This window comes from Dermochelys coriacea, chromosome 1, assembly GCF_009764565.3.
Source record: "Dermochelys coriacea isolate rDerCor1 chromosome 1, rDerCor1.pri.v4, whole genome shotgun sequence".
Taxonomy (NCBI): Eukaryota; Metazoa; Chordata; order Testudines; family Dermochelyidae; genus Dermochelys; species Dermochelys coriacea.
The window spans coordinates 306,460,817-306,474,063 of NC_050068.2; the positions used below are offsets into that span (position 1 = coordinate 306,460,817).

General features: G+C 43.7%; 1 protein-coding gene across 1 annotated transcript in view; it reads left to right on the top strand.

The window, feature by feature from the left end:
- Window positions 1-183: 183 nt before the first annotated feature.
- ST7 (suppression of tumorigenicity 7) overlaps window positions 184-13,247 on the top strand; it is a 228,206-nt gene continuing 215,142 nt past the window's right edge. The window contains 1 exon segment of the mRNA XM_038372895.2: window positions 184-364. Within this exon segment, the coding sequence (XP_038228823.1) occupies window positions 214-364 (151 nt within the window). The 5' untranslated portion in view covers window positions 184-213.

Consider the following 13,247-nt stretch of genomic DNA (forward strand, 5'->3'; position numbering starts at 1 on the left):
CTATTTTGTGTACGTAGTGTTTTTAAATATATTTTCTTCATTATTTTGCGGCTGGAAGAGATGCCTGTATGGAAACCCTAAGGGAGGGGGGAGCCTACTTTGGGAGGCATGAATCATCCCATAAATACACACTGAGAGGTTGTGGCAGCAGAGAGCAGGGTTGGCTTTTTTTTTTTTTTTTTTCCCTTCTTCTTCTTCTTCTTCTTCAAAAACATGGCTGAAGCTGGGACAGGCTTTCTGGAGCAGCTCAAGTCCTGCATCGTCTGGTCGTGGACTTACCTCTGGACCCTGTGGTTCTTCATCATGCTTTTCCTAGTCTACATCCTGAGGGTGCCGTTGAAGATCAATGACAATCTAACCACAGGTAAACCACATTCTCCTCGGAAACCTCGCGGGCGCTTTCCCGCAGCCCCCCCCCCCCCAACCCCCTTTCCCCAAGTTAGTGCAACTTGTGCGGGAGAGAGGGACACGTCTGCAGGCAGAGCCGGTCCGCGAGCCGCGCAGGCTGCGGCGCTGAGGAGCTGCAGGGCTGGGGAAGGGGGGGATTACGCTGGAAAGTTGAACCCGCCCCCTTCGCCCCACTTCAGACTCCTGATCTCCCTTTGCAGCCTGGCACATGAGCCCTGGATTCCCCCTCCTCCCCCCTCGCCTGTTGCAGGCTCCTCAGGTGCCCGTTGGCTGCTGGAACTGGAGGGGGGGGGAGAATGGGCTGCCCGCTGTCTAGACCCCCCCCTTGCAGCTGGCTGCTCCCCTGCCTAGGCCGGGCGGGGGGGACGCGGGGCAGCCCTCGCTCTGCGTCTGTGCACGGAGCAGGGGCAGTTTATTGCCCTGCTCCGCCCGCCACCACCGGGGTTACTGCCGCTGCCTGAGAACCGAGGAGGAGAAGCTCCCGCCGGGGTTCAGAATAGCCCCCCCCCCCCCAGCAGCGCTGCCTCCGGAAGCCCCAGAGCTGCCTGCACGCCCCGGGCAAGCCCCCTGCCCCTCCCCCCGCGTCTGCTGGCAGCTGCAGCCCGCTTCTCCCGTCCCTGCGGCTCCTTCTCTCCGCCAGGGGCCGGGCAAGCGCTGGCTGCCCGCCGCGGGTGGGGGCGCGCGGTACGGGGCCGGGCCGCGTGCGCCTGGGGCTGCCCGCGGGGGCGTGGGAGTCGCCGCCAGCGGCGCCCAGCTGGGGAATAGCCCCCGGCCGGAGAGCAGAGCCAAGCTTGCCTTGAGGGTAAGGACCGTCCTGTCTAGACAGGGCCAGCCGGGGTCCCGCTCCGGCCACAGGTTGCTCTGTGTGTGTGTCAGGGGCATGGCTAGGTGCTTCTGGGGCTGCCTCTCTCATGAGTCGCTATTTATTCAAACCTGAGCTTTTGCCCTGGAGAAGTGCAACAGCCAGGATCTCTCTTGCCAGGAAGGGGCTGCTTTTAGCAACTGGCTGCCATAAGTGAGGCTCAGCGGGAGTCCCCTTCCCTAATCTCTGCAGTGTCGTGCATTTGGGAGCCGGTCAGCTCAGGGCTGATGCCCCCCTAAAGGCACTTTTAAAAATAAACTCGAAATCAGCTGCTGAACGTTGCAGATCCTGTTCTGAAAGGTCCCCTTACAAGACTCAAATGGTCTGATAAACCAGAACACAGTTCTAATCATGGTGGTTTTCCTAAAGTTTTGTTAAAGAAATTCTTGGCTGTGGTGAGGCGATTTGGTTTAGCAGAGGCAAGAGTTTGGCCTGGTCGCTGATTCAGCGCAAGGTTCATCGTTTGCATGTGTGGTGTGGTATATATGAACCCTTAGTGGCATCTGCTTCCTGCCCACCAACCAGCAGTTCATCCCCCAAATCCTGTGTGAATTGGTTTCAGAGTAGCAGCCGTCTTAGTCTGTCTTCGCAAAAAAGAAAAGGAGTACTTGTGGCACCAGTCTCTAAGGTGCCACAAGTACTCCTTTTCTTTTTGCAAATACAGACTAACACGGCTGCTACTCTGAAACCTGTCATTATGCAAGGCACTGAATTTAGCTGTATAGAGTGAAAATTTATTAGTCTCTAAGGTGCCACAAGTACTCCTTTTCTTTGTGTGAATTGGGAGATTGCTCCCAGAATATGGGGCATTGTGAAATATGAGGAAAAATCAAAAGTGAGCATTCGAGACAAATGGAGCTGTGTAAGTGACATAAGACTTAAGTGGCTACTGTAGCACTTTAATAAGTTTAGCCATAATTTTAGAAAATCTTGTAAAGCATATCATATAGCCGTCATTACTAAGAAAGTCCAAAACTGTGTAACAATAAGGCCCTATTAAATGTGTTAAAACAATAACCTCCATGGCTTACATAGTATAAATGTACTTGAAAAACTGACCTAATAAAATAATAGTGTTATTACATACACTAGTGCCTGACCCAGTGCCTGGGTGAGACTGGGGCATGGATGAGAGCTAGTTGGCTGAAACTCAGTGTAGAGTTGCTGGTAGCTTGAGGGAAGCAACGAGAAGTTATAGTGAGGATTTGATCCACCCTTTGTCTTGATAGTGTGTGTGTCCACTTTTCACAGTCTGGGGTCTTGGATCTTGGGTTTCCAGTTGCTTTTCAATTGTCACCTAATAACAATTTTGTGGACAACGTTTTTTCCTTCTTTGGCTGGCTAGGAGATTGCATCCATTTCTTTCTCATGTGAACCTTGGTTACTGTGATCCATCCCTTTCCCACTTCAAAATTAGATTATTCTAAAGCTACACTTTAAGTCAATCCAGAAACTGAAACTGGTGCAGAATTATTGCAGTCGGTTTATTAGGTCATGCAAGCTGTGAGCACACCACCAGTTGTCCATGATCAGCATGGGCTGCTTGGTGGAGTTTAAAGTGCTGGTTTATAGAGGCAAAATGGCCAGGGATTTACCTAGTTGAGAGATGGTTATTCTCCTCATGCCATATTGCTACATTTCCCATAAGTGAATGTATCTGAGCTGAAAACCCCTAAGTATTAGGCCTGGTCTACACTAGGGGAGGGGATTGATCTAAGATATGCAACTTCAGCTACGAGAATAGTGTAGCTGAAGTCGACGTATATTAGATAGACTTAGAATCACTTACTTCGCGTCCTCATGGCACGGGATTGACAGCCGCCGGTCCCCCGTCAACTCCGCTTCTGCCTCTCGACCTGGTGGAGTTCCAGAGTTGACAGCAGAGCGATCGCGGATCGATTTTATCGCATCTACACTATTCCCAATAGATCGATCACTACCCCCCGATCCGGCGGGTAGTGTAGACGTGGCCTTAGAATGGGAGTTCTGGCAGAGCATTCATCATGAGAGGCCCTCCACTTTGCAGTCTACTATCTTTCCTATTTCTTCTCATCCCTCTTGTCTGCAGGAGCCTGAATTGGTTGAACTAATGGGCATGCTGCAAGGCCTATTTATTTACCGAGATTGCTGAGGAGGGTATAATGATGGCTGATATGTTGGAGGGATGAGGCTGTTGGTTGGGCTTGATTTGCTGTAGTTGGTTATTTTTATTCTTTGGTTTTGAGGTGAGCAACAACTGTTGACTTGATTGTATTTTTAATTTTTGGAAAAGGTGCCTGAGGCCCTGGATAGTCTGTTTTTGGTGTATATTTGTTATAATGCTAGGCATTTACTGATATGGTCTCTGCTTTCAAGAGCTTACAGTCATTGAAGAATCAGGTCTAAGATGTAATGAGAAGCAATTTGATTGAATGATGATATTTTACATATAGCAGGTTAGTTTTATTCTTTTGATTGGACTTGTTGCAGGGGTGGGAGGAGTGGTAGGAAAGTTCTAACCTTTTATTATTTAACTTTCCTCCCCACTCTGTGGCTGTGGGGAAGTCACAGACAATAACTCATGAGGTGGAAGCGTGCCCAACCTGACATCTGGAGGGCAGGTCACAATGTCTGGTCTCCTTTGGTGCAGACCACGTCCTCTGGTTCTGGAACCTGGGCATCAGGCTCTGATGTCTGCATACAAGAGAGAATTCTAACTTCCCACCACCTCTCTAGGATGGACTTAAGGGTATAGCCAGAGAAAATCTTTTAAGGGCTAAATTGAGAGTTTACTCTCAGTTCATAAGCAAGGAGCACTGAGCAGCTGTGGTGCTCCAAGAGCAGACTGAGTCACAATTCCACCCCTGGCTCCCTCCTAACTCCCTCCCAGAGCAATTTGCTACTGTCCTATACCAATTTACTTCCCTGCTTTGCTAAGATATGCTGGCCAGTGGCATACTGGAGAGGCAGAGTCAAGGCTCTACTGGTTTCTTGCACCTATTGACCTGCTTCCTACTTGCCTCTATGGGAGGGGGTATAATGACTCCCTGGAGACCACTTTATCCCCCTCTCCACACTGACCCACAGCCTGTTCAGGGGACTATAGGGGGCATCTTATGGTGCATTGTGATCTTGCTCTAAGTGAAAAATATTACATATTTATTTTAGAAAATAGCAAAACCCTCAGTGTTTTTTTTTTTTTTTTTTTTAAAGAAAAGACATATTTAATTAGATTGAAAGCTCTTTGGGGTGGGGACTGTATTTCGGTTATATGTGGGCACATAGCTGCTACCACTGTACAAAAAATAAATAACATGTACATTTGATGTAAAAAAGGCAATATTTTTTCTGTACTACTCTTTAGAAGAACTTGGGCTATTGGGTACACAGGCATAGATGCAGATCCTTGCACCTCTTTCTAATTCACTGGCCTAAATCAATAGTGGCCAAAAGCCGTTAACTTCTAATGGATAGCTGATCTCAGGCAGCCTTGAGGCTGATATTGTCAAGAATTGAATGGTTCTAGAGACTGACCAGTCTTCTGTTCCAGAGAGACTGCTCCTGGTTGGAATTGAATCCCAGTGGTTGGGCAGCATTGCGAAGCTTTCCTCTACTGCCCATGCTGTACGTATTCTGTGGATAAACAGGAAACTTCCATTCCAGGGCTGTCGATCCTTAACCCTTGGATCATATGAATAATTGGTGGCATATTCAGGGATTGGGGGGGTGGGGGTGGTCAAAAGGAAAATATATTTATGAAAAATTCTTAGTTTCTTTGAGAGAACAGACTGCAAGGGTGAAATCCTTGGCTTGATGTAAATTGTACAAAGAGAAATAAAGTGTGCATATATATAAGGCCTCTTAGCACTTTATAAATGCTATTCAAAGTTTTCAGCAGGCCTCAGGCAAAGATTAGAAACCAGGTCATTCTTCTGAATGAAAATGAGAAGTAAAAGGTAGCAGAAAGGTTTCTAGAAGATCATCATTGTAGCAGAGGGCGCCCTGCCCATACTATTAAGCCTGGTATATACCCAAAATTCCATTAGTTTACTGAACTAGCAGTAATTTACATAGTGTTAGCCAGTCTGAACTGGAGCGTCTTACCCATGTTAAAGCTGTATCTTTTTCCCCTTCAACTCCATCAACTGTAACTCATTTATTTTTCCTGCATTTGAAGTAGGTAGTTGTCTCCTCAAAAGCTGTAATACCAGGCAACAGCTTTTTGGGGAATAGAAAGTGTGAGATATGCAAAATCGTTCCCTCTGGGAAGCTGAGAATATTATCTCCACAGTGTTTGCCAGCCCCATTTGGTTTGAGAAGGAAATACATTGAGATCTGACTTGATCCAGGACTCGTACCTGCACACAGTAGATTCAAAGCACTACAGACTTCACATCCTGGTGGACAGTAAACAGGATTTAAAAAACATTAAGACCTCAGGTAGATAGCCTAAATGTGCCACTTCAACATGCATGCAGTTTGTTTTTTGGACACTTGCAATGTATTATTCTAATTATTTCATTCTTTTGTTCTTGTTTAAGTATTTATAATGTTGGCAGAATTTGATTTTTACTTATTTATTTAATTTTAACTGATGATAATTATGTTTATTAAGCATTTTTTGTTTGTTTAAAAGTTTACAGTTGCACAAAATTATGGGGTTTAAGCTTTTTTTTACAGCTGTAAGTTTCCACAGTTGTGGGAACTTGTAGGGAGATCAGGCAACGGGGTGTCAGACAATAATTGTTTAATGACAGTAGATGTTGAAATTTAAAAAGTTAAAGCTTTATAACCATGAAAACTTAAATTTTTAACATCCCATGTCTAAATATACAAAGTAAATATTCTTAAATTGAATTCTAATCTCCTCTCAAACCACATTTTTCTTCTTTGCCTATCTAAAATTTTAATTATTCATAGAAATATTTTTTTCATCAGTTTGTGTAAGGTGAAATCAACATTTACTGATAAAAATCTAATCCTCCCAAACCTACAGTGATAATATGTATAAGATCGACTGTACTATCTAGCAGTCCCCAGCAGATATGTTTTAAATGCTTTTTGTAGCATCTTCTCCATTTCAGAAAACTGTGGAGTCCATATGAGAACTAATCAAATGTGTGTTGCTTCTACTTTTTTTTTCTGGGATTGAAATATCTCATTCACTGTTCTGCTATTTCAGTTGAAATACATTATTATAGCAGCATTCAGATGAGTAATCGTGTTTTTCACTGAAATGACCCAGGCACAACTGATGTGCCAGTATGAAGGCTAAAAATGGGAAAAGCCTTTCACAGCTGTGGCTTTTAAGGCAAACAAGCAACTCCTAAACTTTGCAATGAAAATTAGTTACAGTAGGAGAACAGTATACAAAATGTGGCTTTTATACTTTTATCTGTTCCCATATAGTACCACACAGCATTCTGATTAGAATGTTAGCACAATACAGTCTCAGTAAAGTGTATGTTAAATAGATTAAAAACTGGCTAATTTGCGGATCTCAAAATGTAGTCAGTTGTCAATGGGGAGCCATCATCAAATGGGAGTACTAGACTGGTACTAGACCTGATACTACTATTCCTCATTTTCATCAGTGATCTGAAAGTAAATATGAAAACACTTAGCACACTGGGCCCATATAGGAAAAAAAAAATCAAGACATGCCTCCAGTATGTACTCTGGGAAGCAGTGACTCTAAAAAGAATTTAGGGGTCCTAGTGGACAAGCAACTCAATATGAGTTCCTAATGCAAAGCTGTGGCAAAATGGGCTAATGTTATCCTTTGATGGATAAATGGGAGTAGGAAGGTGATTTTATCATTTTACCTCTATATACAGAGTTGGTGAGTCTGATAATAGACTACTGTGTCCGCTGTTCCAGTGTCCACAATTTAAAAAGAATGTTGAAAAATTGGAGAAGGTACAGAAGAGCCATAAAATGATTCAAGGGCTGGAGGATATACCTGCCAGTGAGAGACTTAGAGAGCTCAGTTTGTTTAGTTGATCAAACAGAAGACTGTGAGAAGTGACTTGATTACAGTGTATAAATTCTTCTAAGTGGAGAATATACTGAATACTAAAGAGCTCTTTAATCTCCGGGAGAAAGGCATAGCAAGAACTCGTGGCAGAAAACTGAAGTCAGACACATTCAAATTGGAAATAAGGCGTACCTGTTTAAGAGCGAAGGTGATTAAGCCAGTGGTTCCCAAATTTTTCAGGGTTGCACCCCTCCATACCCCTGTCCATTTCCCTCCCCCCCCCCAGCGGTATGGGGGGGATGCAGATGGAGATAAAGGGGACGAGGCTGGGGGTGGGTCTGGGGTCAAGAGCAGAGTCCTGGCTGGGGTTGGGGGCAGGGTCAGAGCCAGAGCAGAGCTGGGGGCAGAGCAGGACTGGGTGGCGCTTCCTTCCTGCCCCTCATGGGGGCTGGCCTGGACTCTGCTGCGCCTCTCTGAATGTTCCTCCATGCCCTCCTAGACGTGTGCACCCCACAGTTTGGGGGGATTAAGCACTGAAACAGACCATGAAGGAAAATGATGGATTCTCCATCTTTTGATGTCTTCAAATCAAGACCGGATGCCTTTCTGAAAGATATGCTTTAATGAAAGACAAGTTATTGGGCTCAATCCAGGGGTAACTTGATGAAATATAATGATTGTGATATACAGGAGGTCAGACTAGATGATCTAATGGTCCCTTCTGGTTTTAAACTATGAATTTATGAATATGGAGTGTGAGATTATTTTCCTTTTGATGTGTATATATTAGTACTCCTACCATTCTGTGGCTCTGTTGGGGCTGGCAATGCTGGTTAGTCTTGTTTTAAATTAGTAGGGAGTGCAATCTATGAATCCATGTAAGGACTGATAGTCCTCTCAGTTGCACCATTTTTACATCAGTGCAACTCCAGTATCTTTAGTGGAGTTACTTCTTACAGTGGGAGTCAGGCCCATGATATAACACTACACCCATTTGATCTCAGTAAAATTTAAAAAACAAAATGCCGAAATTAGATTTTTAAATTAATCAACAATAACCTTTGAACTACTGTAACCATGACATCCTTTTAACTAGGAAACAATACAGCATATTCAGGGTAGAATACTAAAAATAAAACAAGCATTTAAATAAGGAATGTGATGTCTTTGTCCAAAATAAATAGAATACACTTGATTATTTTTATAAATAGTTTCCCTTCAAGTCAGCAGCTAGAGTCAACATCAATGTGAATTGGATTAGGACACACCTTTTATACAAATGTACAACTTGTTTTTTTCCCCCCCTGCTATAACAGTTCTGCCCTTTATTCCTTTTCTGAAATAAATAGTGTTTAACTTTTGAGACTCAATTGCTGATTACTGTATATTTCCTTTTGAGGGTATAAGAAAGATAGATTTAATTACTAGGGCATTAAATATCATTTGTTGCACTTGGCTTGTGACAGGACAGATAAGCAGACTTGTCAGAGGCGTTTGTGAGTCATTGAAAGTAGAAAAATTTAGAGATCTGACTTCCTAAAAATGGACATAACTATAGAGATTTTTCAATATCATTTGTTCCACCTCCCCATTAATCTAATGTTTTGTCTGCATCTTATTACTGGGTACCTATCTCCATCCCAGCCAAGTGGAGAAAAAACCTCTAACCAGTGGAGACCACTGTTACCCAATTCAGCATTCAGCCGTGAGAATGCTCCATAATCCCTGGCATACAGGGAAAAGGAAATTGTATCCTTGTGAGGTCAGAGGGAACCAAGCTCATGAGAGGGAGACAGAAGATGCCTGTATGCAGCAGGCCAGACGCTGCAGCCTGGGAGGAAAGGTCAGGCTGCCTAGACAACTGGGTTAGGAATTGCTAAGTAATTTGCATTGGGTTTTTGCATCCTTTTGATTCTGGCAGCATACACGGAATCTGAATATTCATAGGATTCCACCAAAGGCAACAGCCTAATGCTTGGAGCACCAGACATCTGGAGGGAACCTGTCTATCTCAACACTTATTGCAGCACCCTGCAGTATATGAGTTGGTTACAGCAGGGTTAAAAAATAACAATAATAAAAACCCTGTCATGAGAATTATCTCATATTTGGCCCAAATTCAGCAATCCGAGCACTAACCTGGGACTTGGAAACCACAGCTTTGATAGAGACTTCCTGTGTGTGCTGGGAAAATGACTTAGGGTGGAGTTCTGCCCCATTGAAGTCAATGGGAGTATTCCCACTGACTTCAGTGTGGGGCTAGGATTTCAGCTTCTATATATGTCTTCACTGCAGAGTTATCTCAGACACTTATTCAGGTGTCCCTAACGCCCCTCCCATCCACACACACTACCCCCTCACCTGAGTTTGGTGGTGCTTTCAGCCTGGGCTATCTGTCCCAGCAGGTTAGAACCTGGGTTCTGCTTTAAGAAAGGTGGGTAACCCACCCACTTTGCAGTGAGGATTCAGGCTAACTCACTTGAATGCCGACAGTCTTCCAATGCCTGTCCAGAAGAATAGGCAGGCTCTCCCACAATTCACTGAGAGAGAATCAAAGAGTGACTCATCTTGCAGCGGTGCAAAGAACCATGGGATATGCCCCCAGTAGTGCTAGCAACACACGCAGGGGAGTGCAGCACCAGTGAGGACGCAGTGATTTTGAGTAGGGCTTTCCAGAGTGTCCCCTCCCACCCACCCCCGGGCTAGGCTAACCTGTGTGTTTGGAGCCAGGTTCCAATCACCCAGGCTAAGTTTGCAGTGAACACATAATCTAAAACGTTCAGTGCCTCAGTTCTCCATCCGTGAAATGGGGATAAGGGTACTTCCCTATATTATAGGGGTGTCGCAAGGAAAAATACACTGAGTGAAGCACACGGATGCTACAGTGATGGGGGTCCCCCCAAGATAGATTCATTGGTATGTTCAGCTATATGTATGGCTCTTGTAGAGCAGCTGGAGCATACCAGTGAATCTAATCCTTTTAAGTCTTCATGTTAAGTAATAAATCCATTTAAGAAAACAAATTGTCTGATTTTATAAGCGGTAATGTTGTGAGAGATGCATGTGGGCAAAATGGAGCCCTCCCCACAATTTCTGAAAGCAAGAATATACTGATTTTGGGGGCATTGTTTGTGAGTGAAAAATGGTAGTTTCTAATCTCTGCCTCCCAGATTTATAGAAAACAAAAGAAGGGTTAGCATAGCACAACACATAGTGGGTACCCAAATGGGTTGACCCAAAGAAGAACTGTGTGTAACTCAAAATCTGGTCTTTTTCACCAATAGAAATTGGTCCAATAAACGAGACTCCTTCACCCACTTGTCACCTAGTAATCAGTCATATTATACAAGACTACAAGGTATAATAGAAAATGTAATTTATATCTACTCCTAAAACTACCTTAAACTAGTGGCCACTTCATGTCACCTACTGTGGGTAGGGTTGCCACTTTTGGTTGAATGTTTTCCTGCAGATTTCATTACATGACATAATCTTTAATTAAAGATTAATCTTTAATTCCTGGAGACTCCAGGCCAATCCTGGAGGCTTGGCAACCCTAACTGTGGGGTGTTTGGGGCCCCGGGATCTACATAAGTGAAGATCTAGGGTGACATCCTGATTCTATTGAAGTCAGTGGAGATTTTGCTATTAATGTAAATGGGACCAGGATTTTACTCTTAGGGAGCTCCTCAACTAGTCCAAGAATGATTCCCTCCAGGCAGTGTTTATTCTGAACGGTCATGGAGCCCATTGACAAGTGTGTGGGGGGGGGGTGAGAGGGGAAGGACAGCAGAAACTACTCTGCCCCCAGTACCTTCATGGAGGGGTTAGGCAAGGTTTTAGTGGTGTAGAAGGCCATCAGCTCTTGATTTGAATTAATTTCAAAATATGTTATCTCAGAGTGCATCAAAAAGGTGTCTTGATTGTGTGGACAGAGTGATTGTTCCTGCTCATTCCAGTTCAAATCAAGACAATTAATAATTAGAATTTGAAACAATTAGTTTGAAAAAGCACAAGGGAAAGGACTTTCAGTTTTGTATAACTTAAAAAAAAAAATGGATAGTGAGCAGCCTGTTTTTCTTTGGGGGAGGATTGGGGGCTTTTGTTTCTATATTGACCAGATAGTCAGTAATAACTTAGCCCAGTTTCAAAGCCTGCTTTCTTTTATGGTCCTGATTTCATAATATTGTTTGTGTGAATTATGGAAATGTACATATTATTACAACAACAAATCTCAGGTGAAATCCTGATACCATTAAAGTCAATGGCAGAACTCCCATTGATTTCAGTGGGGCCAGATTTCACCCCAAAACAATGCAATGGTTTTTTAATTTTTTGTTTTTTAAAGTTGAATTGCTTAATGTAAAGAGTTAACAATAGCTAAGGCTCCGTGTTTGTCACGGAAGTCATGGGTTCCATGACTTCTGCAGAGACTGGTGTGCCTGGCCTGGGGCCGCCTGAGCAGCTTGGGCAGCCCCCGGGTCAAGCGTACTGGGGCAGTCTCGGGCCCCCCTGCCATAAGCGTTTGGGTGTGTGGGGGGGCTCATGGCTGGGGGTTGGAGTGTGGGGCGGTGCTTACCGGGGAGGGCAGTGCTCCCTGGAAGGGCGACAGCAACTCCCCTCCCTCAGCTCCTAGCTCCACATGCTGCCTCCGCCCGCAGGCACCACCCCCACAGCTCCCATTGGCCTCGATTCCCAGCCAATGGGAGCTGCAGAACTGGGGCTTGGGGTGGAGCAGAGGCAGCATGTGGGGCTTGCTTGAAGCTGGGTTCCCTGCTTGCCAGGAGCTGGGTAGGGAGCATGCCCCTGCCCCCCCCCAGCACCCGTGGTGCCCCCCCCCCCAGCACCCACGGCGCTCCACCAGGCTGCCCTCCTGAGTCGCCCCTCTCCCCCCAAGTTTTAGTCAGGGGTATACAGTAAAAGTCATGGACAGGTCACAGGCCGTGAATTTTTGTTTACTGGCCATGACTTTTACTAAAATTGCCTGTGACTAAAATGTAGCCTTAATGATAGCACCACTTTGACTATATCAATTTTACTCCTGCACAGAGATTTTCTTTTAAAACAAGAAATCTAATAATTTTTTTTATTTAGATTTTATTTCTGATCTTGCTCATTTTTTTTGCAGATTGCATCTGATAGTACATGTAGCTAGTTTTGAACAACACTATTAATTACTTTTCTTTAATTTTGTTGTTGGTAATATTTTTATTAAAATGGAAATGTTTTTCTTTTTAAATAAACACTGATTTTATTTTTTTTCTGCATTTCTAATTAATCTGAAACAAACATCTGTTTGTTTATTGTGCACCACCATCTTCTATTATGTCAGTTACAGCTCTGGGAAGTGTTAGCTGTGCTGCAGAGCCTGTAAGCAATGTTTGCATATTAGATGTTTGTTTGCTTGTCTTTGTCCTGCAAAAATGGTGGCGATTTGGATTGTTAATATTAAGTATAGATTAAGATTCAAGTGGATACTGCACACCAGATTTTAACAATTTTAAGGTATGTAAAATTTTGGGCATGATCTGTTTGGAAAGTGCCCTTTTAAGTTTTAAAAGAGAGACGATTGCTTGTAGAAATGTAGCATACTATGTGCAACATAGATTTCTGTTTCAAAGACTTCAGATTAGATCTACCTTAAAAGAAAAAAAAAAAGAATGAAAATTAAAATGTCATCTGATAAGTGGAGCATGTAGTAGTATAGTAGAAGACTTCTGACCTAGAAATTTAAATATTTCCTTTCAGAGTGAGTTTGTTTGTTTGTTTTAACTCAGGGATATGGTTTTCACAGTCATTTGGCAAAAAACTCTCAAATGAAAGCAGCTGTTAATCAAGTTCAAATCTAATGCAGAGATAGCAAAAATATTGTAAGGTGTTTTAGAAACTGGCTTTTTTCCAGAGGGGTTGTAATATACTGAACTGCCAATATTTCAGAGGAAACCTGCAAACCAGGCTATTTGAAGCACTGCATGATAAAATCTTGAACAAAAGTACTCTGGACTAGTCCTGACTGATGTA